At 52.7% G+C, this 27,870-nt stretch overlaps 4 protein-coding genes across 8 annotated transcripts in view; 1 reads left to right on the top strand and 3 right to left on the bottom strand.

The window, feature by feature from the left end:
- The window catches only part of PIGX (phosphatidylinositol glycan anchor biosynthesis class X), a 39,034-nt gene that overhangs the window by 9,844 nt on the left and 1,320 nt on the right, over window positions 1–27,870 (bottom strand). The window lies entirely within an intron of this gene.
- NRROS (negative regulator of reactive oxygen species) lies at window positions 1,677–8,653 on the bottom strand. The gene is made up of 4 exons (XM_051625944.1): window positions 8,575–8,653; window positions 5,379–5,492; window positions 4,606–4,729; window positions 1,677–4,359 (listed from the first exon to the last, which is right to left on the bottom strand). Exons 3-4 carry the CDS (start codon window positions 4,711–4,713, stop codon window positions 2,392–2,394), a joined length of 2,076 nt encoding a protein of 691 aa, XP_051481904.1. The 5' UTR covers window positions 4,714–4,729; window positions 5,379–5,492; window positions 8,575–8,653; the 3' UTR covers window positions 1,677–2,391.
- On the bottom strand, window positions 14,435–20,383 carry FBXO45 (F-box protein 45). Its single transcript, XM_051626545.1, has 3 exons — window positions 20,054–20,383; window positions 19,503–19,859; window positions 14,435–16,956 (listed from the first exon to the last, which is right to left on the bottom strand). Exons 1-3 carry the CDS (start codon window positions 20,381–20,383, stop codon window positions 16,771–16,773), a joined length of 873 nt encoding a protein of 290 aa, XP_051482505.1. The 3' UTR covers window positions 14,435–16,770.
- On the top strand, window positions 20,160–27,122 carry WDR53 (WD repeat domain 53). 5 transcript variants are annotated; one of them, XM_051625995.1, is made up of 4 exons: window positions 20,188–20,221; window positions 21,950–22,049; window positions 22,465–22,962; window positions 25,960–27,122. In XM_051625995.1, exons 3-4 carry the CDS (start codon window positions 22,480–22,482, stop codon window positions 26,545–26,547), a joined length of 1,071 nt encoding a protein of 356 aa, XP_051481955.1. In that variant the 5' UTR covers window positions 20,188–20,221; window positions 21,950–22,049; window positions 22,465–22,479; the 3' UTR covers window positions 26,548–27,122. The 5 variants fall into 5 exon arrangements, with proteins under 5 accessions (XP_051481957.1, XP_051481955.1, XP_051481956.1 ...); XM_051625996.1 differs by lacking the exon at window positions 20,188–20,221 and adding an exon at window positions 20,583–20,721; XM_051625997.1 differs by lacking the exon at window positions 21,950–22,049 and having other exon boundaries at window positions 20,160–20,221.

Consider the following 27,870-nt stretch of genomic DNA (forward strand, 5'->3'; position numbering starts at 1 on the left):
CGTGCCTGGGGCCAACCTGCCAACACCTCCCATGGTGGAGGAGCCTTGAGTATTCCCCCCCCCCCCCCCAACACGGGCTCAACACCACCCACAAACAACTTCTCCATGCCCTGGGTTCCTACAGACGTGCCTTCCCCACAGCTGTGCCTCACACCCCCCTGCCAAAAGCAGAAGCAGCCACCGTGGTGGAGGAAGCACCCAGATCCACCCTCCAAGGGCAGGCCCAGCACCCACAGCAGGGGGAAAGGGCCCCAGGCTGCTCACAGGGGCACCCTGCCCACCCTGCCAGCTGGGAGACCCACCAGGGGAGGTGGCAGGGATGTATTCACAGGTCACTGCTGTCCCTTGGGCCTGTGGTTTATGGGCAGAAGAAGAGCTGAAATGAGCTTTGGGACTCCCCAGCTGAGGCCTGATGTGGTTCTGGCAGTTTTGGTCTCCAATTGGGCCAAGAAAGCAGCTGTTTTCTGAGATGGATCTGGCAGCTGGGTTTCCAGAGCCTTGCCAGTGCTCAGCCCCAGTTGGTCCAGTATGGATCTTCCAGCCTGGGGTCAGCAACCAGCCAGAGAATCACTGAATCATGGAATCATCCTGGTTGGAAGGGACCTTGAAGATCAAGTCCAACCATAACCTACATCCCCCCTTCCAGAACCTGATTCATCTGTTCAATGCTTCCTAAGCCCTGTATCTACATTTCTTCTAACCACTTCCAGGGATGGTGACTCCACCACCTCCCTGGGCAGCCTGTTCTACTGTCCCAACACTCTTGGGGTAAATACATCCCTTCTCATCTCCAGCCTGACCCTCCCCTGGTGCAGCTTCAGGCCATTTCCTCTGGTCCTGTTACTCACTTGGGAGAAGAGGCCAAAGCCCCCTCACCACACCCTCCTTTCAGGGAGCTCTGGAAGCAATGAGCTCTCCCCTCAGCCTCCTTCCAACTACACGATCCCAGGTCCCTCAGCCTCTCCTCATCTCCTCTCCATGCCAGGCTCACCAGTCACCCTGATCCCTGTGCCTGCTGGATGCTGCCCTGATGCTGCCAGCACCTGCCTGGGCCCCCCCAGCACCACCCCCAGCCCCACATCAGCCTCAGGTATCTCCACCACCTCCCAGAACAACCCCAGTGTAAGGCAGAGTCACAGAGTGGTCAGGGTGGGAAGGGTCATCCAGTCCAACCCCCTGCCAGTGCAGGATCACCTACAGTAGATCCCACAGAAACAGATCCAGACAGGTTGGAAATGTCTCCAGACAAGGAGACTCCACCACCTTGTGCCCCCAGCACACCCCACCAAGCTCATCTGAGTCCAGATGAGGACAAGCCCCCATGGTGTTCCCCCACACCACTCATTTCCCACACCCTGTGTTCTCCTTCAAGAATCATGGAATGGGTTGGGTTGGAAGGGACCTCACAGATCACCTAGTAAACTCAAGACACGTTTCGCTGGAGACATCCCATGGAATAAAGCTGCTCTGGTTCCCAGCAGGGCTTTTGAGGTAGCACAAACCACCATCCCCTCTCCCTTCCACCCATGGTGACCCTCTGAGGAGCAGTGCCACCTCCCCTGGGAGCACAGGAGAGCTGGGAGGTGCTGCCACCAGGGCTGGGGGCAGGAAACCCACCCGTGCTGCTGGAGCCCGTGGCCTGCTGCAACAGAGAAGAAGGCCCACTCCTATTTCATCTCCTTCACACCTCTTTAATCCAGCAGCTGCTGGAGGGAAAGGACTTGATGAGCAAACACGACCTCCAAGATAACTGATCCTCCTGTCTTGAGTCAGTATTTGACACCGTTGCAACTTGGGTCCTTTTGAATGGGTTCTTCTAGCCAGGAGCATGACTCCACCAAGCAACTTCACCCCAGGATGTGTTTCCCAGCCCTGCTGACAGTGCCTGTCTTCTCAGCAGCAGACCCAGGGCTGCCTGCCAGTTTGCTGATGCTGGCCAGAGCAGCCCAGGAAGCTGCAGCCATGGAGACCTTCTCCACAGTGCCCAGGCAGTGCCTGCTCCAGCCCAGCCCATGGAGGCTGCTTGCAGAGCTGGAGGATGTTTTGCAGCAGAGAATTGGGGTGAATAAATAAAAGGAACTGCCTGAATGGGGGCAAAAAAACCACCCAGCACTGGGGGGCAACTGTTCATGTCCCTTTGGCCCAGAGGTTGTTCAGCGTCACGTCCTTCCTCGACATCAGCTGAAGGTTTCTGCTCAAGATGTGTCCCTTAGGGATGGCCAGCACGGCTCCAGGCTCCATCCCCAGCCACTGCACCCCTGGGGCACCCTCAGGGCGTCGGTGGCAGGAAGAGCAGCTCTCCCAGCCCAGCAAACCACCAGCTCACCCACCTCAGGGGGATCATCACCTGCGCTCCCGACAACCGGTGGCATTCACCCTTCCTCTTGTCCCTCAGCGAGGGCTGGACACCCCACACCTGCTTTTCACCATCTTCAGCAGCTTCTCCTTCAGCATGAGGAAGACCACGACGAAGGCCACCAGGAGGGTGAGGCAGGTGGGCAGGGCCAGCACCAGGTAGAGGAGGGCCAGGTCGGCCGTGCGCCAGCGGCAGCTCCGCAGGACGGCGCCGGGCAGCGCCCGGGGACTGAGCGTGCGTGAGGAGAAGCTGCAGGTCACCTCCTGCCCGTCGGGGACACGCAGCCCCTCCACCTCCTGCAGGGCATCCCACCAGCCCAGAGTGCAGCAGTTGTAGGGGTTTTGGCTGAGGTAGACCTGCTGCAGGCTCCTTGCCAGCAGCGTCCTTGCCACGTCCGGTGGCAGAGCCGGGAGGAGGTTGTCCCGCAGGTCCAGGCTGTGCAGCTTCAGGATGCTGAGGGAGGTGGGGAAGATGGTCAAGGAGTTGCCCGAGAGGTCCAGGTGCACTAGGCTGTTAAAGGCAGAGAAGTCCACGGGGGTGGAGGAGAGGCTGGTGTTCCTCAGGGACAACACCTGCAGTGTCAAAGCGAGGTCCTGCAGCCACTCCAGGTCTCCAGACAGCGCGTGGTGGTTGTGGGAGAGGTCCAAATGCGTCAGGGATGTCCCCTGGAAGGGGTGGCCACCCAGTCCCTGCAGACCACAGCCTGCCAGGGAGAGGTGAGTCAAGGTCTGGACACCCCTGATGTCCACACAGAGAGGACTCTCCACCTCACCTGTGACAGCTGGCTGGGGACAGAGGTCAACCCGGTTGTGGCTGAGGTCCACAGTAGTGATCTTCCTGGTGTAGGTGAAAACCCCAGGAGGAAGCACCTGCAGCCTGTTGGTGCTGAGGTTGAAGAGCTGCAGGTTGGGCAGGATGTCCCTGGTACCCACCTCTGCCCCCAGCTCTGCCAGCTGGTTCTGGCTGAGGTCCAGCTCCATCAGCATGGCCAAGGGGTCTTCCTCTGACAGGTGGAACGTCTCCAGGCAGTTCTGGTTGAGCTTCAAGTGGGTCAGGGAAGGCATCCGGGCCAGGAAACCCTCTGGCAGGTACCAGACCTGGTTCTGGCTCATGTCCAGGAGGCGCAGGGAGGAGAGGTTGCTGTGGCAGATCTCATCCCAGAGACTGACTGTGGTGATGTTGGTGGAGTTGCCATCAACCAGCAGGAACTGCACCGTGACGTCGGCCAGGGAGGTGCCGTTGGGCAGGCGCTGGTAGAAGCTCACCTGGTTGTCCTGCAGCAGCAAGGAGCGCAGCCTGCTCTGCCGGGGCAACACGGGGAAGAAGAGGAGGTGGTTGTGGGACAGGTCCAACACCTCCAACTCAAAGAGGTCATCGATTTCCAGGGCCAGAAACCACTCGATGACATTGTGGCTGAGGTTGAGCACCCGGAGCTGGGTCAGGCCAAACTCCACCACGCACGGGAGGTAGTTGTAAGCGACATTGAGCCTCTGCAGCTTCTGCAGCCCTTCAAAAGCTTGGTCAATCTCAAAGATGTAGTTCTTTTCCAGGTTCAGCTCCAACAGCTGTGTCAGGTTAATGAAGATGGAGGAGTCCAGCCTCATGATGATGTTCCTGGCCACTGACAGGGACTCCAAGGAAGACAGGTTTTGGACCAAAACTGACACCATATCCTCAGTGAGGCGGTTTCCAGCTAGATCCAGCATCCTCAAGGCTGGCAGAGCAGAAAGAGCAGCTGCTGTCAGCGAGTAGTTGGTGAAGAGGAGGTTGTCTGCCAAGGAGAGGACGTGGAGGCCTTGGCTGCTGAGGAAGGCTCCGGGCTCAATGAGCTCCAGCCGGTTCTTGGTCAAGCTGAGGTGTCGCAGCTGGTGATGTGAGAGCAGAGAAGCATTGCCCAGAACCTGGATAGTGTTGTCATCAAGCAACAGCTCCTCAGCATCACCTCGAAGGTCTCCTGGGACACAGCTCAGCCACCTGCCACTGCAGTCCACCGTGCTCTGCATCTAAAAAGCAGGACATGGACACTTAACGCTGCTCCGAGAGGTGGGAGATGGGGGGAGAGGACAAGGGAGAAGTTTGGGGAGCAAAGTGAGGATAGAGGAGGTGGCTCGATGGTTAGAACCTTGGCACCCCAGTCCACTCCTTAGCTAAGCCAGTAGCTGGGAAGGTGGGGAGATGCTGAGGCACCCGGGCTTTGCAGGGCAGGACCAAGCAGTCAGAAGGGGGAGGGTTTGCAGGAGAGGACTTACGAGCTTGCAGCCACCAGGAGACGTTGCCCAGGCTGCACCCGCCCCGTGTCCCCACCCTGCTGCCAGGAGGATCAGAAGCAGGGAGAGACCAGGGAGCAGGGCCTCCATCTCAGCAGCAGCACTCCTGCAGGGATGGAGACAGGCGAGAAGGTCAAAAGCTGCAGACCTCTTACACCAAATGGCCCAGCTGGACCTCCTGCAGGATCCTCCTGCCCACAGGCAGGTGTGCAGCTCCTGTCATTGCTCCTGGGCTCCCAACGTGCCCCAGCGATGGGCAGGGAGGTGTCCTTGCCCACACAGGGGGGTTGGAACTAAATGATCTTTAAAGGTCCCTTCCAACTCAAACCATCCTACGATTCTACAACCACCATGCCCCAGAAGACCTGAGCCACCACAAGCTGCCCATGGAGAAGCAGTGAAAAGCCCCAGCACCGAGCACACCCGCCCCCAGCAAGAGTCCTCATGGGGGTCCACCAAGGAGAACCTGGGGGCCAGGAGAAGAGAAGGGACAGGGAGGTGGCAGCCTGCTCCCCACACGGGGCAGCACGGACGGGAAAGGCCCCGATGTGGCCCCACAGCTGCTGGCAAACACCACTGAACTGTAACCCCCCAGCAGCGGCTTCTCCCCACCCAGGGCTCACATCCCCTCTCCCCAGCACCAACCAGCTCCCCCCGTGGACACCAACCCAACCACCCCCGAGTCTCCTCCAACACCCAGCCCTGCCAGAGGTCCACCCAGGGGCTGTCCAGCACCAGGTGCCCCCTTGACTCACTTGCTGGAACCGGAGCAGACGGCATTTGCATCTGGGGGAAAAGCTGAACCTCAGGCAAATGAGGCGTGAGGTCTCGGTGGGGCTGGGCAAGAGGCCTTCTCACAACTGCCACGGCTTGAAGGAGAAAAGAGGGGGTTATTTTTGGCAGCCCGGGTAGCCCCAGCCTCACAGGACAGAGGAAGCAGGGGACGTGTCCTGGGTTGTCTCCCAGCCAAGAGTGTGGAGGTGACGTCTTCTCAAAGCGGTGTTCTGTTCATCCGGAGGGGCTGGGGAGGAAGCCCCCCCTTCCCAGAATCACAGGATCCCAGGGGTTGGAAGGGACCTGGAAAGATCACCCAGTCCAAGCCCCCTGCCAGAGCAGGGGCACCCAGAGCACATCACACAGGAACGTGTCCAGGGGGGTTTGAATGTCTCCAGAGAAGGAGACTCCACAGCCTCTCTGGGCAGCCTGTCCCAGGGCTCTGTCACCCTCACAGGAAAGAAGTTCTTCCTGATGTTCACATGGAACCTCCTGTGCTCCAGTTTGCACCCATTGCCCCTTGTCCTATCACTGGACATCACTGAACAAAGCCTGGCTCCTTCCTCCTGACACTGCCCTGAACATATTTGTAAACATTGATGAGGTTACTCCTCAGTCTCCTCCAAGCTCAAGAGACCCAGCTCCCTCAGCCTTTCCTCATCAGGGAGATGTTCTACTCCCTTCATCATCTCTGTGGCTCTGCCCTGGACTCTTTCAATCAGTTCTCTGTCCTTCCTGAGAACTGGACACAATATTCCAGATGTGACCCCCCCCCAGGCTGGAGCCCTCCCAAGCCCTCTGTCCCCAGCAGCACCTCATGCCCAGGCATGATGGCAGCAGAAGGACCCCACTGTGTCCTCCTGGCACCCAACCTTGGCCTCCCCCAACACCAGAAGATCCTCCAAGGCTCCCCAACTCCTCCCTGGGGCTGTGGAGGTGGCACCTGCCCGGCCAAGCAGCACCAGGCAGGAAACCCCTGCCCGCAGCCCTGCCGAGAACCCCACGTGCCAGAGGTTGGGGAGCACCCAGGCTGCTCCCACACAGCCACAGCTCTCCCCAGCGTGGGCACCAGCCCTGCAGGGCCCCACAGATCTTTGAGCTGGCAAGAGGGGGGGACACACACACTCCCCCAAAAAGTCCCAAGGGGGTTTTCCACCCCCTCAACCCCAAGCCAAAGGTGTTGGGGAGCAGCTACTCACCGCGCGGCGCGGCCGGCGGGCTTTGCCGCAAGCCATCCTGCAGCCCCCTGGGGTTGTGCTCCCTGGAGGGGGGGAGCAGGGGAGGGGGTGACCCGGGACGGGACGGGGGGGTCCCCTCTGCCACCCGCCCTCTGGTTTAGCAGTAATTGAAGCCTTTGCGGAAGGAGGTAACGGAAACTGCAGTCACATGGAGCTGAGAGCCTGGCCGGGCTCCCCGAGCTCGGCGCTCCCAGCCGGGTCGGGCTCTCACACACAGCTCCTGGGGAGGAGGAGGAAGATGGGGGGGCCAGGCAGACACGGGAGGGGGTTCCCAGGGGGAACCAGCCCCTGCCACGGGTCACACAGCTCCCTGCTCTTCTGCTGCTCCCCAGGAACCAGGCAGCCCTTGCAGCCTGGCTTGCGCAGGAAAAGCCCTGCGAGGGGTTTGGGTAGCAGAGGTGGTGGCTTTTGGGGGGGGGAGTTTGGCTGCTGAGAGCCATGTTGCCCACCCTGCTGGAGCTGGAGAAGAGGAACTGTCTGGGCAGCACCCCGTGCAGGGCATCTCAGAGAGAGGACAAGGGGGGATGGATGAAAACTGGCAGAGGGGAGATTGAGGTGAGACATGAGGAGGGAATTCTGGAGTGTGAGGGTGGTGAGAGCCTGGCCCAGGTTGCCCAGGGAAGCTGTGGCTGCCCCATCCCTGGCAGTGTTGAAGGGCAGGTTGGATGGGGCTTGGAGCAGCCTGGGCTGCTGGGAGGTGTCCCTTCCCATGCAGGGGGTTGGATCTGGATGATCTTTAAGGTCCCTTCCGACCCAAACCATTCCATGATTCTATGATATTCCCAGTGTGACCCCCTAGTTCCCTGCTTGCCCCCAGAGCCCAGCACAGGAGCTTTGACAGGAGCCAAGGGATGAGCTTCCCACAGGGGAAGAAGAAGGTGCTGTTATTTCCCTTTGCATCCCAAGCTGAGCTTGAACATGTCCCCAGGTGTGGAGTCCCCACTGTCAGACACCAGCACCCAGCCCCTTAGGTTGTTTAGGTGAGACTCAGGACGCTCAGACCCCACAGAGCTTGGGGTCTCCTGGGGCTGCTCGGGATTTCAGCAAACCCAGCACCCAGGGTACAAATCAGAGCCTTCTGGACAGAGGGACCTCCCAACTACCAATCCCAGTGTGAAAGTCAGCATAAATGGCTTTTCCCACAAATGCCAAGGCAAAGAGAGAGGGAAAAAAAAAAACAACCCATTTCCACAGCAACAGGAACAGGGAAGCCCCCTTCCTCCTCACCCCCATCTACCCCTGCTCTCCCTCTCCCTTCCCACCCCATGTCTCCCCACTCCCAGGGTCCTCATGCAGCCCCAAAACCCCAGCAAATCCAGCCACTGAAGGAGACAAGAGTTTGCCTGGATTTACCCAGCTGGGAAAGGCTTCAAAACTCTGGAGAAAGGTTTCAGCCCTGCCATGGGACCCTGTGTGGTGGGATCAGCAGGTCCCTCAACGTCCATGTCCCATGTCCAGGCACCAGCACCATCAGGACTTTCTGCAGCAGTTTGGAGATTAACTGTGCTACTACAGCCCACCAAGGGACATCACAGCCTGGGGCACCCCCACTTGCCAGACCAAGTGGTCCTCAAACTCCTGCAGCCAGCACAAACACCTGGGGAGATACTTTTTTCTGCCTTCACTCTGAATTTCATTTCTTCTCTGGAAGAAGTTTGAGCTTCTTCCATCTCAGTCAGTCACAAAAGAAAAAAAAAAAAGCCCTTTGGTTTCATTTCCTCCATTTTCAAGGAAGTTTGAAGTGTAAAAATCAAGAAGGAAAAGAGAGAACCACTCCTCATGCAAGTGAAATGGAGCAGATGGCAGAAGCTCTGCAGCAGGGCAAAATTCCCATGGTGTTGCTTGAGGTGACATGCAGGGTGAGAGCAGACCACCATCCCAAACCCCCTCCTCATCCTCAAAACCCTGCCACAAGCCCAACAGCACCAAGGCCACTCACCTGATGTTGGGAGAGCCAGGAACACGCAGAGATTTACTCCAGGGCAGGGAAGTCCCGAAACCATAAACCTCAAGTTTCCTCACTGGTGTCAAAACTCCCCTCTTTGGTGATCTGGAGACTCCTGGGGGACCTTCTGATCCTTTCTGTGGTGCCACCAAATAAGGTGATGACCCAAGGGTCAAACCAGCTTCCTCCTTGCAGCCCAGCAGGAGCTGGGAGAGCAAATATGCTTCATCTCCTGCTCAGAAGAAAGGCAGAAATAGGTCTTAGTAGGAAGCAAAACCACGTTTCCGAGAGCACAGACCCATGTGGGAAGGGAAGAGGGGAGCTGATCAGCAGCTCAGCCACAGCAGCTTCCCAGGCCCTGGCACCAGGGATGGAGGCTGTGCCCCAGGTCCCCTCCTGCAGGCAGGGCCAGCCAGGCAGCTCTGTCCCTGCAATCCCCACACATTGAATCACAGAATCATCACAGAGTGGTTTGGGTTGGAAGGGACCTTCGAGATGATCCAGATCCAACCCCCTGCATGGGCAGGGACACCTCCCACCAGCCCAGGCTGCTCCAAGCCCCATCCAACCTGCCCTTCAACACTGCCAGGGATGGGGCAGCCACAGCTTCCCTGGGCAACCTGGGCCAGGCTCTCACCACCCTCACACTCCAGAATTCCCTCCTCATGTCTCACCTCAATCTCCCCTCTCCCAGTTTTCATCCATTCCCCCTTGTCCTCTCCCTCCCTGCCCTTGTCCCAAGCCCCTCCCCAGCTTTCCTAGAGCCCCTTCAGGCACTGGAAGCTGCTCTAAGCTCTCCCTGGAGCCTTCCCATTTCCTCCACATGTCCAACCTCAATCTCCCCTCTTCCACTTCTAACCCATTCCCCCTTGTCCTCTGGCTACAAACCCTTGTCCAAAGCCCTCCTTCCTCTCCCCTGTCCCCATCTGACAGGGTGTGAGATGTCAATGAGGAGGAAGCGGCAGCGTGGGAGCCGCAGAGCTGAGCTCACTTCCCCTGCGCTCGCCCGCACAGGAGGCCAAGCCCACCCTGTGGCCACATCCCACCACCCCACCGAGCCTCCACCCACCCACGCTGCCCAGGCCTGGGGTTTGAGGTCTGCACGAGGGATCCACCACCATGCTGCAGCAAACCTCCTCCTCGGAGAGTGGCAGAGCATCCAGGTGAGAAGGGATGGAGCAGGACAGGCAGCGGGACATGCCCAGGGTTGGAGCAGCAGAGCCTTGAGTTTCTGTAGCAACTGGAAGCCAAGTGCATCCACTCCCTGAAGACTCAAGATCCAAGACACTGAGGAAAGTCCAGATGCTCCAGAGAACTGCTTGCAATGCATCTGCAGGAGAAGCAAGTGCTCAGAGCCAGAGAAGACAATGGGGAATAGATGGAAACTGGAAGAGGGGAGATTGAGGTGAGACATGAGGAGGGAATTCTGGAGTGTGAGGGTGGTGAGACCCTGGCCCAGGCTGCCCAGGGAAGCTGTGGCTGCCCCATCCCTGGCAGTGTTGAAGGGCAGGTTGGATGGGGCTTGGAGCAGCCTGGGCTGGTGGGAGGTGTCCCTGCCCGTGCAGGGGGTTGGATCTAGATGATCATTAACATCCCTTCCAACCCGAACCATTCCATGATTCTATGATGACCTTTTCCTCCCACATCTCTTCAAGAGCTGGAAAGCATCAAGAGCAGGTTGCTTTCACCTACAGTTTGGTCTTGGCTTGCACCTAGACCTGAAAGCTTTTCCCAAGTATATCCCAGGGGCTTGTCAGATGTGGAGAAGTCGATCTCAGTTTTGTGCTATACAATAAAATCAACTACTAAAAGCAAGAAAAACCCCCAACCCATCTGCTCCAGCATATCTCCCCAAGTTTTTAGCACAGAACTGCCAGGACTGGAGGCTCTAGGTCAGCAGGAGGACAAGGAATGGACAAGTCCCTGCTGTGCCACCACTCAGCAATGCAAATTGTGGCAAGAACTACTCCCATCTGTCATCACACGTTCTCCTTTCCTGCTGCCATCCCGATTAAGAGAAGTGAGTAATAGTGTCATTAACGTGAAGGGAAGTGAAACTATCTCAGCTCCTTAGAGAGCTGAGAGTGTCCCACCCAGCTTTACCCTCTGCCAGGAGAGCCAACATCCCTGTTACGTGGTGTTATCTCACCTGGAACTCTTCTCAAGGTGGACTGCAGAGCTGGAAGCAAGTTAGAGGGTTCACACACCAAAATCTTCCTGTCCCTGGTCTTCAGCCTTGGTGCTCAGCATCACGCAAGCACAGAATCACAGACTGGTTGGGGTTGGAAGGGACCTCTGAAGATCATCTAGTCCAACCTCCCCTGCCAGAGCAGGATTCCCTAGAGCAGATCCCACAGGAACATGTCCAGGAGGGTTTGGAATGTCTCCAGGGATGGAGACTCCACAGCTGGGGCTGCTCAGCTGAGAGACAAGGAGGCTGAGGGGGAATCTGATCAGTGCTGAGCAATATCTGCAGGGGGTGGCAGGAGGATGGGCCAGACTCTGCTCAGGGGTGTCCAGGGACAGGACAAGGGGCAATGGGCACAAACTGGAGCTCAGGAGGGTCAAGTTCAACATGAGGAAAAGCTTCTTGCCTGTGAGGGTGACAGAGCCCTGGGACAGGCTGCCCAGGGAGGCTGTGGAGTCTCCATCCCTGGAGACATTCCAGCCCCACCTGGATGTGTTCCTGTGGGATCTGCTCTAGGGGATCCTGCTCTGGCAGGGGGGTTGGACTGGGTGATCTCCAGAGGTCTCTTCCAACCCCAGCCACTCTGGGATTCTGTGAAAGGATGTGTGCCTTGCTGCAGGCACCTCACTGAGTAGGAATGCTGGAAAGAGAATGGCATTTTGCAGCTGAAGCAGAGACACTGCTGGAAACCAGCTGTGCTCACATCTGGCTCTGGCTTTGGAGCTTTCCCCCAAGGACAGGCAGACTGTGCTGTGCTAACGGGAGCAAGTTCACAGCCTGGAGCCAGAAGTTCAAGAGAAGACAAGAAAATAACATTTCAAAATCACTGTGCAATACATACAGTAAAATATTTGGGGGCATGGAGCCCACCCCAAGCAGCACAACCCTGCAGGTAACATGAAGGTGGTGTGTCCCAAGATGGTCACTCAACAACTGCCAAAGGTGTCACCTGCATAAAGTGGAAGCTCAACAAGACCAGAAACTACACAAAGCACAAGAACAGGCACAGTTGCTGTATCTTCACACTTTTCCCCATTCAAACACTGCCTGCAGGCAAATCTATAGCTTTTAACACAGGCAGAACAATATGGATTTCAAAGACAAAATAAATGAAGGAAACATGGAACAACTCCAGGTAGCTCACAACACCTCTGCAAGTGCAGGCACAAAAGGAAAAAGACACTCTTGATTATGGAGCTGGCTAAACTGCAGAAGAATAAACAACACTTGTAATCAAAGAGTTCTATTTTTAAATCCCTTTTCAATTATTTGGGTTTTTTTTTTTATCAACTGCAGTGGATATATTCACTATATATAGTGAAAATATCACTATATCCCAATCACAAATGCCCAAGGAGGAAGAGAAGCAAGTCTGGGAAGAAGTAGGCTGGACTACAGACCTGTCCTCCCACTCAAAGGCAATGGTGACATTTATGTTTGAGCCTCTCCAATCCCTTTCTGTCTTTTAAGGTGATCCCAGAGCTCCAGCTCAGATTTCTGGCACTGCAAATAACTGCAAACTGCAAAGGTTTGCTCCGTGTAATTCCGGGACCCAGAGTTCAAATCAGGTTTCCTTCATTTCAAATGAAAGCTTAAAAAAGATTTCTACGTCCATTATCCACTTCTCACCGGTCACCTGCTTTGTTGAGGGTTTTTGGTTTGGGTTGGTTGGTTGTTGTTTTGGTTTTTTAAGAGGCCAGGAAGCAAATGCTCATGGAGAAGATTCCACAGGAAACGCTTCTTCAGCACCAGGCTGAGGAAACCGGTGGAAGCTGCTGACTGCGCTCTCTGCTGGGGAGGGCTGGGAAGTCACTGGGAAGTCACTGGGAAGTCACTGGGAAGTCACACAGCGTGCACAGCATCCCACAGCAGCACGGGGAAAAGCAGCTTCAAGCATCAATTAGCAGGTTCCCTGCAGGAAAAGCTTCCTTTACCACTTCATTGGCCTTCCAACCAGACTAGCTGCATGCTAAGAGGGCCGGATTGTCACTCAACAGAAAATCAAACATGTCACATTCCTCCCCATTTCAAAACCTGGTGTGTAAATGTAGAAAGGATCCCAGAGCAGATTTTTGTGAGCTCTGGCTACAGATCTCACTGAATTATCTGTACTGTGCAAGAACCAGGGCTGTTCTGGAGAAGAGCAGCACATGCAGCACTCATAGCTGCCTTCCTGCCAGTATCCAGAGCTATTTATACCATGTAAAGATGTAGCTAGAACCAAAATATCAGTATTGAAATACCAAGGTTCAGGAATCACTGAGGGCTGGTTACCTCTCAAATATTTAGAGAAAACTGAGTTTTGTGTGATCAAATTCGTATCTGGCTGAGCAACATTTCATCAGTGCTGGAGATAAAACAGAGGCAACTCTCTGGAAAACACACCCGTGCACTGAGGAAATTTTAAAATGCACAGATCATTGGTAAGTGAAGAGAAAAGCTCCCATGTTCCAGCTTGCTCTTGGATTCAGGAGCAGGCACAGAAGGATCCAGACACATTGAAGGCAGCAGCAGTTCAGCCCCCAGGATGAAGCCATCTGCTCCTGGCTTGTTTTGTCACCCGAAACGTGGCCAGAAGTAACCAAACCAAGTGGCATTTGCTAGTGGAAAGCACATGCAGGAATCCCAGAAATCCACACTCAGGACTGCATCTTAAGTGGGGGAAAAAAAACCAAAACATTTTTAACCCTCTCTGTCCTCTGAGGGCAAAAGAAGTCATGGAACTGACTTCAGGCCAACACTCCAAGCCACCACCAAAGCCAGGAAGAGACTCTGCCCCGAAACAAAGTTCCACATCAAGCTCTTCCCTTCCTCTGTGAGATGAGGAGACAAACTGTAAAGCTCCAACAGATTTCACAGCACACTTGAAACCACATGAAATTCCCAGTTTTATTCAAACAATGGACAAAACACTTATAAAAAAAACCTCAACAATGGTTTAACCTACAGGATTCTGAAGCCAAGACCTGTGAATCTGATTTCTGGTCACAGGAGCTATGAAGAGTTGATGTTCCTCCTGACCAAAGCAGTTAAGTCACTAGTTGGGGTAGGGAAAATACTTCCAGCAGCTCTTTAGCTGACTCTGAAGTACCTCAGGCTACTAGAAAAAGTGAGTCTGTAATTTCTGGCAACCCAGCATCCAAACCTCTGTGCTGCTTGAAGAAGCTCACAGGGGTGTCAGCCTGAAGCTCACCACTTAAAAGCCAATTCTTGATGCAGAGTTTGGAAAGTGCCTCGGAGCTGACAAGCACCACAGTCTCCTACTTCCTCCTAAAAGCACTGTGAAATATTGAACTTTGATACAGAAAGTTAAAGAAACAAGAGACCAGCCAAGAAACTGAGCAGGGGAGGAGGCACTTGGGTACAGCAGCAGGGCAGCCACCACCTCCATTCCAACCAGGAGACCTCCAGTGGTCAGTCAGGAAGCCTTTTCACACCCCATGGGATGTATCCCTCTTTCCAAGGATGCAGTTTCCCAAACACAGCTATTAGACCACTGAGTTTTCCACTCCTCATTAACCACAGGTCAGATTCTCAAGCAGCCACACAGCAAATGGCACAGCCTGAACACCTCTTGGTGCACCCAACTACCCCTCCATTTTTCCTGGATTCCCATTTTTCATCCACACCACGGATGTCATTCCAATAATCCACACCAATATATCCTTCTGAATTACAGCAGAGTTTATTTTAATATTTTGTACAGCCAGCATTGGTCTCCAGGAATAAGTTATAATCTTACATAAGTGAGTCACCCCCCCCAAACCCACCTTTAAGGAATGTTCAACTTTCAGCATTTCTAATTTAGAGGGAAATGATTTATAGGGTAAGATGCAGTCCAAAGAATAGAAATCAACCTTAATTTGTGAATAAAACTCCTTGGAAGTCCTCAGGGTTTACTGGTATCTAAATGGATTCATGAACAAGCACAGAGGTCACACCTTTCAGGACTGCACTGAGAATACATTCAACGTGGGGACAAGTTTATCTTCTGAAATTGGGCTGGGTTTTCTCTCCTTGTTTCCCCACTTCATGCCCCACAGTTAATACTTTACAGTCTAGTACAATCAATGCTTGTAACAGATTCTTCCAAGAGGTAACTCCTATGCCCATCCAACACTTTATTCAGCTGTTCTCAGCACCACTTAAAAACACCTTCATTTCTCACTGAGTATTTTGTTTCTTTAATGCAGCCGAGAGGAACAGGACCTCAACATTGCCTTTGAGCAACAAACAACACACAAAACAAATAAATACTTTAAAATCCCTTTAAATGGTCATGACATATACTCTGTTCCAGTGCAGAACTTGGTTAACTACTAGGTAAAAAGCACTCCAAAGCTCCTCAGCAACAGACTTAGGAGCCACACTCACCTGCTTGCACCACTCTCCTCAAATTACTTGAGTAATGGGGGGAGGGAAATGAGCAACAGCCTCAGAGGAATTCCTGTCCTGTGCTCAGGGAACTGCCAGTGTCCAGATATTAAGCGATTCACATTCTCTAGCACAAGGAAAACAACAAGAGTTTGTATCAACATTTCCTTCTCCCTCTCTAAAAAACATGCCCAGCTTCTGGAACGGTTCAGATAACTCTGGGAAATGCCAACCAACAAGAAGTGAGAGTCAAGAGCAAGATGCATGGCTCACAGATTAAACAGGAGGCCTTTTGGGGCTCCCTACAGACCTCAGAGGAAAGTGGTTTCATCAGGAAGTCCCTCTTTCCTACACCACTCAGCTTCAGAGTGAGCACACCCAGGGAGGGGTTGTACATGGTTTTTAGAAAACCAGAGCAAGAGCAAAGTCCCAACATTGAACCTGATCCAGAATCCCCATCAAAGGGTTGGGGAGAGTTTTACTCCTCCTGCCTGAATGAAAACAGGGAGGTGAACACTTGGTTACTGGGGGGTTTTATGACATGAAAGAAAGGTTCAGCCAAGTCTTACTTACAAAGCCTTTTAAGCTGGAAGCAAGGTCTGGATTCAGAAACTGAATGCTCCTTCCTCATGATCTCAGAACAACTTAGCAACAGTGATTAGACAGTGTAAGAATGTTTTACGAGTCAGTACTTTTGGTGTGGAAAGGAAGACCAGCTCACTGCTCTCTTGCTTCTTCCCTTCCAAGAGGGGGCTGCAAATTTTGGCCAAAGGAAAACGTTTTGCATTTCCTACAGGGAACAAAACTGCAGCTAAAAGCTATGGAAACTGTGTCAGAAAATGACCCAATGGAGCACCCCACTCCACAAGAGCATCCCAAAATGCTTTACACTACAGAAGTACACTTAGATGAATGTTATATACCTCCCTGAGGTATATTTTCTGATGCCACAGAGTGGGGAGGGGGGAGGATTTTCCCTTCAAGAAATGAGATCCCAGTTAGAATAAAGCAAACCCTTTCTTTTCACTGCTCCTTTCAACGTGTCCTAAATATATATACAACCCTTAAAATACACTTAAAAATAGCTGCACACATTTTGTATCGTTGTACTAGAGAAGGGCAGTCCAGACAGACCCTGCTTCTCAGTATGTTAAAAATAGTAAATAAAACCCAACCAGACTGCCTCTCCTCTGGTACCCAGGCTGGTCCAAAGGAGGGAAGGGAAGGAACAAGCAGTTTTAAAATGGGAGTCTTTCACAAAACACGCTACTTACAAATCTCAGGTTCATTTCCTCAAGCAGTTTTCTAGCAAATCCTTTCTTAAATATCTGAGGTCACACACTGCCATCTCAGCAATGAAATCTGTTGCAACACGCACGTGTCAAGCTTCCCACTCCACCAACTGCAACCCTGAGGATTTTTCTGGCCTGGTAGAAAGAGGAAATGTAACAGAATTCCTGAAGTATGGCTGGTGCTCTGTTCCAAAACTCCGTGTGATTCCCTCGATGGCTCTTGGACACACACCCACACTTGTTTGCTGTTCCTGTAATACAGGTTTCCCTCTAACCAACATGCAGATTTCTCCTCCCAATCGTCCACGTCTCGATGACCCAAGGAAAGGATCCATGTCATCCATCCAGAGGTTTTCCCAGGTAGACCAAAGTCACTTCTGTGTTACCATACACAGCAGACACTGCTGGATACAGGCAAACTTTTGGCAGTCCTCTGAAGGCAACTCCCAAGAACTCATAGCCCCTCTCAAATGCTAATGTTTTGTCTTCCATGTCCAGGATAACTCGAATCCTTTCACCTATCTGGAAACAGAGACAGGAGGGGGGAATAAAAAAAAACAAACAAAGCAGAGAGAAAGGGTCAGCATTTTCCAAGAGACAAAAATAGAGCACAGGACACAGCAAATGATCTTAAAACAAGGCTTCCTTGAGAGGGATTTCTCAGTTTCACGTTAATGCAGTAGGATCCCAAGCACCTGTTTCCAGTGGGAAGCCTGTACCACACCTCCTACACAGGAATAAACCTCACCCTTCTCATATGAACCCTGAGAGAGCACCAGGGGTAAACACAAAACATGCCACAAGCCTCAGGACACTGCAGAGTGCTGGAAACTCTGTAATGGCCTCCAAGTTACCTGAGTTACCTGTATTTAGCTCTTGCTACTGCTGAGCAGTAATTGCTCTGAAAAGAGCAACTGCAGAAACAATGAACTTGTTTTAGAAAGGTTAAGTGCCACACACAAAACATACCAAAATATACTACTACACAGGTGCTGTCACTGTCACCAAGGCAGAAGAAAATTCCACTGCAAAGCTCAGGCAAAGTAAGTGTTAAAAACTTTTTATACACACATTTATACCTAAACCCAAGAGTGAAAACAAGCCTGAACACAGGAAGAGACTTGGATACAGGTCTGGGCATGCACTGTGCTCCTTACATTTACCAAGTACACCTTATTTTAGTCCAAAATACAATAGGCAATACACCTCATTTTAGACAAAAATACAATCCCACTCAGCAACAAGCCCAGCAGGATGCCACACAAACTCCTAATGTCTCACCAACCAGTCCCAATGCTGGGGATTTCTTCCAGACAACACATTTTCCTTCTAACCAACACGTGTGTTTCCTTGAAGTATATTTTCTCTGAGCAGCTCATTCTATAGGCCTAACTAACCACAAAATGCTCCAAAGGGTCAGAGATTTGAGCTCTCAATAGGTTTTTTACAGAGGAAGGAGCAATTGTGTTCACTTCTGAGACCTCCACGTGAGCTGGGCATTCTCAGCTTCCAAACTCTTCCTCACCCTGTTGCTGCACAAAGGCCTAGACAAGGAGAGCAGAAAGTGACCACAAAGAGTTGGGCCTGGAAAGTGCCAAGCCAGGGAACATTCAAATGGGAAGAGACCTAAATCTTTTAAACTACATTAATTTTAGGTATTATTTGCAAAAAAAAAAAACAACTGCAGGCATCACTTTCAGGCAGAATTAAGTGCTTGGTGGAGAACTTTTACATGAAATGTAGGAGTATCAGATACAAATCTAAAACACACACAACTGAAACAGAAGGCAGCACTCATGCAAAGGATTATGAAGTGGAAATTATAATGTATACAGCTCAGGTTGTAATGCAAGGAAATCCAGCAAAGTATGAGCAGGCAGAAGAACAAAGATCAACACTTATACAAAAAGTTGGAATGGCACTAGCTCTTTAATAACCTGAAATTATCTGAAGATCCCAGCCAAGGGATATCACCCATGGGAAGGCTGCCAGGGAGCCAACAAGCAGCACTCAGCACTGCTGCAGGTTTTTGCAAGAAGGCTCTTACCTAAGCACTAACCTCAGCTCACCCTGCCATGCAACACAAGGGTAAAACACCACAGTCATCCACACTGCTGTGGGGCCAGTCGTTCCTTCAGAAGGCTCCAAGAGCCTTTTCAGCTTGTATTTCAAGCAGCAACATGGTGTCTAAACACACACAGTGTGCCCATGGAACACACTTGGCACTCAGTAGCTGAGATGAAAGTCTGGATCCTGATCTGAGGGTCCAAGTGCCTCTAACACCACACACCTGTGTAGCCTGAGAAAGCAGTATCACAGAATCCCAGACTGGCCTGGGTTGGAAGGGACCTTCCAAGATCATCCAGACCCAACCCCCTGCATGGGCAGGGACACCTCCCACCAGCCCAGGCTGCTCCAAGCCCCATCCAACCTGCCCTTCAACACTGCCAGGGATGGGGCAGCCACAGCTTCCCTGGGCAACCTGGGCCAGGCTCTCACCACCCTCACAGCAAAGCATTTCCTCCTCATGTCTCACCTCAGTCTCCCTTCTTGCAATTTTCATCCATTCCCCCTTGTCCTTCCACTCCAAGCCCTTGTCCCAAGTCCCTCCCCAGCTTTCCTGTGTTCCCCTTTCAGGCACTGTAAGGCCACTATGAGGTCTCCCCAGAGCCTTCTCTTCTCCAGTAAATGAAGTGCGAAGGGCCTCACAAAGCAGAATTATTTGCCTTATCATAGAATGGTTTGGGTTGGAAGGGACCTTCAAGATCATCCAGCTCCAACCCCCCTGCATGGGCAGGGACACCTCCCACCAGCCCAGGCTGCTCCAAGCCCCATCCAACCTGCCCTTCAACACTGCCAGGGCTGGGGCAGCCACAGCTTCCCTGGGCAACCTGGGCCAGGCTCTCACCACTTTTCTCAGCAAAAAAAAGAGACCCAGAAGTGGGCATTTAGGCCCAACCCAGCAGCGAGCCAGACCCACGAGGAAAGAGTTTCTTGCCAACCAGACCCACTGGAGCTTCCAACCCACACCAAACACACACACACACACCCCCCACCTCAGAGCTCACCTGATACTTCGGGGCGTTATTGCACTGGGGGAAGCTGCCGTTCACCTCCCCGTTGTGCAGCAAGTTATTGTCCACCAGGTTCCAGCCCCAGCTCTGGTCGTCGCTGCCCAGCAGGGCCACGTAGCCCTGGCACTGCATGGCTGCCCGTTTGGTGGCGATGCCGATGACGGCCACGGTGCCCAGCGGGCCCTCCCACCACACCTCCCAGGCGTGCCGGCCCTCGCTGAACCCGATCTTGGTGCGGGCCCCGTCCGTGCTCTGCGCGATGGGGTTGCGGTGCAGGGTGAAGCCGTTCTTCTTGATGTAGACGTTCCGCGAGCAGTCGTTGGTGCTGAAGGCGTGGTGGAAGGCACGGACCTGCGGGGGGGAGAAAACAAGGAGGGGGGGAGGTAAAATCCTGTCATCCTGTCATGTTTTTTTTCAGCCTTCTTTCCCATGGGGGGGGGGGTGTTTAAGGGGTTGCTGAGCGGCTCAAGGGGGGGTTTGCTGAGGGTGTGGAGGGGGGTCTGTCCCCTCCTCGTGGGGGGGAGGAAAGGGGGGGGTGGGCTCACCTTGCCCTTGTAGGTGGGCACGTTGCAGAGGATGTCGGTGCGCAGGGCCTCCTCGGCCAGGCAGCGGGCCGCCAGGCTGCGCCACACCTCGCTGTTCTCGTCGCCGTGCAGGACGCGGTGCCACAGCTTGCACACCAGCGCGCAGCTCCGCAGCTCCCGCAGCTCCAGGTAAGAAAACACCAGCTCCAACACCCGCCCGGGCAGCCGCCAGCCCGGCCCTCCCGCCGCCGCCGCTATCCCCCCCCCTCCTCCTCCTCCTCCCGCACCGCCACCACCCGCACCGCCCGCACCGCCGCCGCCACCGGGGCCGGGCCCGGGGCCTGCCGCCATGGCCTCCCTCCCCTTCCCCGCTGCCCTTCCCCGAGCAGGCGACGGCGGGCGGCGCTGCCGGCGGCCCCGGGCCCCACCGGCCTCACGGGGAGGGGGCTCCCGCGCCCGCCATCCCCGGGCCCGCCCCGCCGCGCATGCGCGGACCGCCCGCCCTGCCCCCCCGGTTCTGCCCCCCCGGTTCTGCCCCCCCCGCCCCGGTTCTGCCCCCCCGGGCCGGGCCGGCTGCTGCCAGGAGCTGGGCCCCGGTGTCTCGGCGAGCCGGCCCCGGGCCTGGCGGGGCGGCGGGAACGGATCCCGGGTCCCTTCCGGTGCCCAGGAGCGACCGGCCCGGCTGCCCGGTAAGGTGTGCGGCGGGGTTTCGGCTTGTCTCACAGGCGAGACTGACTGCTTTGCTTTTCTTTCCCTTCCCTTTCCCTTTCCCTTTCCCTTTCCCTTTCCCTTCCCTTTCCCTTTTCCTTTCTTTTCCCTCTCCCTCTCCCTTTCCCTTTCCCTTCCCTTTCCCTTTCCCTTCCCTTTCCCTTTCCCTGCCCTTTCCCTTCCCCTTTCCTTCCCCTTTCCTTCCCCTTTCCTTCCCCTTCCCTTCCCCTTCCCTTCCCCTTCCCTTCCCCTTCCCTTCCCCTTCCCTTCCCCTTCCCTTTCCCTTCCCTTTCCCTTTCCTTTCCCTTTCCCTTTCCCTTTCCCTTTCCCTTTCCCTTTCCCTTTCCCTTCCCTTTCCCTTTTCCTTTCCTTTCCCTTTCCTTTCCCCTTCCCTTTCCTTTCTCTCCTTTCCTTTCCTTTCCTTTCCTTTCCTTTCCTTTCCTTTCCTTTCCTTTCCTTTCCTTTCTTTTCCTTTCCTTTCCTTTCCTTTTCCCGGTGGGTTGAAGGAATTTCTAGCTGCTCTCTAGCACCAGTGCTCGACAAAAATCCACATCCGTGGTAAAAAAATAAATAACAATAAAAACATCTCTCCAGAATTAGCCCTTCCTTGCGTAATCATGGAGGAAACCAGGACACGAGGCCGAAGCTGCAGCCGGGACAGCCCTGGCTCTGTCCCAGCTCTGCCTTTCCCCCCAGGCCTGCTGCTGGGCTCCCCAAAACTCGAGCTGCTTTCGTGTCTCTTTGTCCCCCCACCTCATTTTCTGCCCCCCCCCCGACCAGCCCTTGTCACACCCAGGGCACAGTGAGCTGGGTGGGCCAGCTCGTGAGGCCCTGGGGAAATGTGTTGCAAGCCTGCCTTGCCCTGGGAATGCTGCTTCTAAAAACGTGGTGATGCTTTAAGGTGTTTACCAGCCACCAGAAAATTGCCTTTTTCCTGTGGGAACACGAAAGCTCACAAGCACAATAGTTTCAAGACATATGGGCTGATACAGGAATGAAGGTGATGGCTTTCAGCATTCATCAGTTTAACCCACTCTCAGCAGCACGAGTTTGTTGCTGCAGGTTTTCCAAGACTGCTTCACAAACTGGTTTCAGGTGCTGCCGGACAAAAGAAAGATGTCCACGTGTGATCTCACCCCGACTGGAATAATGTGACTTCTCTGGAGACAGGCTCTACCAGTTTGCCATCTTCCCCTTGCTCTTTTCCAGTAACACCTCTTAGGAGCCACGCTTTGTCAGGCATTTGGTGTCTGATGTGCTGAGGCAGCAGCTCTCCCCCTGGCAGCTGTGTCAGAGCAGATCTGCTCAGGTACACGTGCCAGTTCCTCTCTATCCTGTCTGGGGCTCATCCTGTCTGAGCCAAATCTTCCTTTGGGTCCTGACTGTAGAGGTTCCTGTTCCAGCTGGACACTAGAGTTTGGAGTCGTTTCCATTCCAGTCAATGGGATGGTCTTGGTGAATGGTTTTCACCAGGAGAACGTTGGAATAATCTCCCTAAGGGTGGATTCCCGTACATTGGGCAGTTTAAAGTCTCAGCTTGACAGGGTGCTGAGCCATCTCATTTCAGCTGTAGTATTACCTTGAAAGGTTGGACCAGATGATCCTTGAGGTCCCTTCCAACCTGGCATTCTAAGATCTCGTTGCTTCAGTAAGCCTTCTGCTGTAATGTGACCAACACCAGCTTCACTCAGGGGTTGTTTTTGTTTCTTTTTGGTTTGTTTCAGAGGCATCCTTGAAACATGGCAGTCAAATGGACTGGTGGGCACTCATCCTCTATCTTGTGCCTGAGCACAAACACCGAAGGGCTGGTGGCTTCAGGTGCAGAGAGGGGTGAGCTCACCCTGTGGCATGGAGGAGGAGGAGGCACTCCAGCAGGACAGCTGCAGCTCCCAAAGGAGGATGATGTCACCTCCCTGGTGTTCTCTCCACGCTGTCCCACCAGGCTGTACACCTCCCATGGAGAAGCCATCAGCCTGTTGGACGTCCGCTCCCTCAAGGAGCCCCTGGAACGTTTCCAGGTGAACCAGGAGGAGATCAACTGCCTCTCAGTGAATGAGACAGACCAGTTCCTGGCTGCAGCAGATGACTCGGGGGTGATAAAGGTTATAGACTTGGACAACAAGAAAGTCACCCGGTCCTTGAGACACTCAAACATCTGCTCCTCTGTTGGTTTTCGGCCCCAAAGGCCTCAAAGCCTTGTTTCCTGTGGACTGGACATGCAGGTGATTTGCATTCAAGTAGACAGTAATTAGAGAAGCAGTAACTACCCACCTGTGTCCTGAGGCACCAACAGACTTTCACTAAGGGTGCACAGCCTAGAGAAAGCTCTTAAAGTAGTTCTGGCAGAGGAACCAAGTGTCTTGTGACATTTTCTACTCAGCAGTTTCTCTCCCTGTTTTTATTTGCCTTCATATTCGCCATATAAAAGGGGGGGAGGGCAATCAGAACATGGTGCCAAGCACACTCTTTAGGTGAGCTCCCTCTTGGTCCCAAAACCAGAAGCTGTCCCTACTGATCAGCTGTGGCTGCAGATAAAATGCAGGTTGTAGTTAAGGAGAAGTTGAAGCAAACAGGATGCCAGCAAGAGTGTTTTACTACAGGTAGATAAATATCTTTCCAAGTAGTATGTACCACTGCAAGGACAAGTGGTTTTTCTAAGTTATCCATTGCCCTGATTAATCTGTTAATTAACAGTTATTTGCCTTTTACACTTCTCTCCCCTCCTCAGGAGGGAGCTTTGTCCTTTGCACACCACTTGTGGAAGCATTCTGAGGAAAACCAGGCTAGGAGTTGATGGAGTCTTGGCCAACTGTGACAACCCAACCCATCTCGAACAGATGCTTTTCAGTCACTTCTTTCCAGTGGTTGAGATCTGACCACCTTCCTGGTTTAGCCTGAGGGTTAAAACTATCACTTCAACAAAGGTTTCTGTGGTTCTAGTGGTATTAGGGTGAAGTTTAACAGCATGGAGCAGTTTCACCCTGTATTCTTAAAACTGAAGTGAATCTAACACCCCTTAGAACAAATCCATGCTGGTATTTAGTATAAGTGGCATTTTTCCATATTAAAGCCACGGATCATAGAAATTGAGTATATGTATCCAAACAGGGGCTGATTGGTGAAAATCTAGGTGTAAACTTTGCTGAATTCTTAGACATTTTCCAAATTATTTTTTTTTTGGATGAGGGATGCAGGATTTTAAGTGAAGGACTGTGAGAAACTTCTTGTCAGAGGTATCAAAGTGTCAGAGAGGAGTAAATAAATGCTTGGCACCTTAAGAGAGCTGCCTTCATTCAGGCCCTTCAAAGGCAGATTCACAAGCCTGTGGCTGGAGACTTTGTTAGCACAAGTGTGAGCTTTTTTTTTTATATAGCACTTTTGTGCAAGTGAGCTGGTTATTGTTGTGACTTTTTAGCTTTGGTGTGGTTTACTGTAGCTTGGCAAGTTGGTTTTTCAGGTGAAAGTACCCCAAAAGAGTTGAAGTTTGTGTGTTTTTGTGCAATGAGAAGAGGGTGAGGTTGGACTCGATGATCTTCAGAGATCCCTTCCAACCCCTATGATTCTGTGATTCTAAGAGGCTGGCTTGAAGACCCAGCATTTCACAAAGAGAAGCTGAGCTGCAGGGCTCTATCAAGCTGTGCTGCAGCAAGGACGAGTTCTGTGAGCACCAAAACATGTTCTGGGCTTGTGTGTCAAATCCTCAGTGAGGCCACAGCTGATGAGAACTGAAATTGGGGTTGCTGGGGTTTTTGCAGAAGTGCTGTTTAAGGGAAAAAGCCATGAGGACTGTCCTGGTGTGACAAGGACAGAAAATACTTTGTTTGCAGAAGACTTGATAGCACTTGAGGAATCCATAAAGCCATTTCAGTGCTGTCTTGGATGAAAATGGGAGTGTTTGCCTTAAGCAGGAGGACCCAGCCTCTCTGATTTACTCTGCTCTGCACAGTTGGCTTGGGAAGTTTTCCCATTCATCAGCAGCAAAGTAGTTTTAGAGTAACAGCAACAATTAAACCAGAAAAGTGACAAGGAACAACGTATTTTGGGTGTCTTAGTGTGATGTGGGTTCCAGAAACACGGGAGCCAGTGTGACAGTTCTTTTGTGGCCCAACTTTGAAGACTCCTGTGCTTTCACCTGGAGATGACTGGTGGTGGAATAGCTTTATTAATAACAAATGAAAGCAAAGAGAGCTTGCAAATGCTTATCATCAACTCAGGTTCTACAAAAGTATTGAGACAATTTATTTTAACTTCTGCAGTACAGGTCTCTAGTGCTTGAACTGCTGAGTGGGAGACTCAGGATGAAGTGATTTCTTCCTGAGGGGCCTGGAGGTGGGGTGGCAAGTCTAAAAGCACAACCTCCTCATCATCTCATCAGGAGAAGAGCACTGCCATCTGGTCATAGCACAAACCAGATCTGCTCATTGGATATAAAATATATATATATATATCTCTGTTGAAAAACGAGGGCCTGAAGTACTGTTTGCCCTGTGCTGTTCCATTTTCAAACAGGTTCATGGAAGTGATTATTTTGGGACAAGCAGGTAGCAGAGACAGAACTGAAATGCAGGATGGCAATGATCTCTGCTAGCATTTCTGTCAGTCTCTTAGATATGCAGTCCATCCTGATGAGTGCTGCTGAGATGAAAAGTATTTGGAGCAGCTTTTTCATCCGTGTTGTGGTCTAAAGGCCTGAGTCATTGGCTCTGCTGAGGCAGTGTGAGGGTTTGGAAAGAATGCTGTCCAGATTTGTTGTGTTTTTCAGGTGAAATTCAACCCCTCCTCACACCCTGCATCCCTTGCACTCCTGCACAGCTTTTGCTCTGCTACAATGAGTGTGGTTGGTTTTTGGTGTCAGTGAAATATTCGATTTTACATAAAAAGCTGGGGAGGGACTTTGGACAAGAGCTTGTAGTGAGACAACAAGGGGGAATGGATGAAAACTGGCAGAGGGGAGATTGAGGTTGGACATGAGGAGGAAATTCTGGAGTGTGAGGGTGGTGAGAGCCTGGCCCAGGTTGTCCAGGGAAGCTGTGGCTGCCCCATCCCTGGCAGTGTTGAAGGGCAGGTTGGATGGGGCTTGGAGCAGCCTGGGCTGGTGGGAGGTGTCCCTGCCCATGCAGGGGGTGGATCTGGATGATCTTGAAGGTCCCTTCCAGCCTTCATCATTCGATGATTCTGTAAAATGTAAAAAATATTGATCCCTACTTGTTTTTTTCAAGGTTATGCTGTGGAACCTGCAGAAGGCTCGCCCCTTGTGGACCACAAACCTGCAGGAGTGTGGAAGTAAGGAGGACAGCCCCCAGCCAGCTGGGCAGTTCTTCAACCCACCTCTTGCACATTCCTTGTCTGTCGCATCGTGCGGCAACATCTTTGCCTGTGGAGCTCAAGATGGTAAAGTCAGAATATTCAGAGTCACTGGTGTCAAGTTTGAACAGGAGCTGGAGTTTCAAGGGCACAGTTTGGGAGTTTCGCAGGTTCTGTTCATGCCTGAGGGGTACTGCTTGTTGACTGGAGGAAATGATGGGAAAATCTTGCTCTGGGATGTCAGCAGTGATGTTGGGAAGCAGCAGAAAAGTCCAGCAAAAACTCTGCAGAGAAGGAAGGCCCAAGCACCTGCTTCCACCAGGAAAGGTGGGAAGCTCAACCAAGTGGCTTCCAATGAACATGCTGGAGTCTTACCAAAGCTGACCATTGAGCATGGAGAGAAGGTGAACTGGATCTCCTGCCTGGAGATCAAAGGCTCCAAAAGAGTCTTAGTTGCTGATCAGAGTAGTTCTGTGTCTGTGTACCCACTGCCAGAACTTTAGACACTGAGATGTTGAAAGAAATGGGTGGGGGTAAAACCACTTCTCAGAGTGCTTGAAAGGAGTCCAGTTCCATCCTGAGAGTGAGCTGAGCAGGGAAACCTGCTGTGTCCTCTGAAGGGGAAGAGATTTGCTGTGGACTCTGGCAAGTCCTCACGAAGTGGCCTCACATTAGAGGTTTCTGTGGCTGTTGCTCTTCACTGCAGCTGTTTCTTGTGGGGCTGGCAGTTTGCTTCTTGAATTTAGGTGACACGGGGTCCAGATTATTTAGGGGTGAGGTTAGTTCATGGCTAAGCTGACAGAATAAAGGCTGGAGGAAGAAACTCCAAGTGGAAATCTATTTTTCCTTAGTTTCTCAGCAGCTGTGTATAAGACTGGAGAAGCATCAATTAACTAATGAGTAACCAAATGACTTAAACTGTCCTTGCCCAGTGGACTTCATCACACTGCAGTAAGTGAAGGGGCAGGGGAAATTCTTACATCTGTTTCATGGCTCAGCTCTCTTCTGCATTTATTTGTTTATCCCAGGGAAAAATAACTACTACACGTGTCTTAATAAATCCTTTCTCTTTCACTGCTCCCTTGTGCTCACTCTAATATTGCCACACTTACACAGAGTTGTGTCCAGGTGTGTGTTATATCCCTCGTCACAGCAGGAATATAAAAGGCAGGAGACTTTGGACCAGGGCAGCAGCTGATGGGCATGACAGCAACAAGAAGCCAAAACACAGAAAAAAAAAAAAAGAGTAGTGTCAGTAGCCCCTATGTGCCACCTCTGAATTAATGTTGACAGAATCCCAGAGTGGTTTGGGTTGGAAGGGACCTTCAAGATCATCCAGCTCCAACCCCCTGCATGGGCAGGGACACCTCCCACCAGCCCAGGCTGCTCCAAGCCCCATCCAACCTGCCCTTCAACACTGCCAGGGATGGGGCAGCCACAGCTTCCCTGGGCAACCTGGGCCAGGCTCTCACCACCCTCACACTCCAGAATTCCCTCCTCATGTCTCACCTCAATCTCCCCTCTTCCAGTTTTCATCCATCCCCCCTTGTCCTCTCCCTGCCTGCCCTTGTCCCAAGCCCCTCCCCAGCTTTCCTGGAGCCCCTTCAGGCACTGGAAGGTGCTCTAAGGTCTCCCTGGAGCCTTCTCTTCTCCAGGCTGAACACCCCAACTCTCCCAGCCTGGCTCCAGAGCAGAGCTGCTCCAGCCCTTGGATCATCTCCATGGCCCTTCCTTGGACTCTCCAGGAGCTCCATGTCCTTCACATTATGTGTGGAGACAGATGGGGGGGCCCAAGGAAGCAGTCCAGGTACACACTTCCCTAAGTG

Source organism: Apus apus, chromosome 8 (assembly GCF_020740795.1).
Source record: "Apus apus isolate bApuApu2 chromosome 8, bApuApu2.pri.cur, whole genome shotgun sequence".
Lineage (NCBI taxonomy): Eukaryota > Metazoa > Chordata > Aves > Apodiformes > Apodidae > Apus > Apus apus.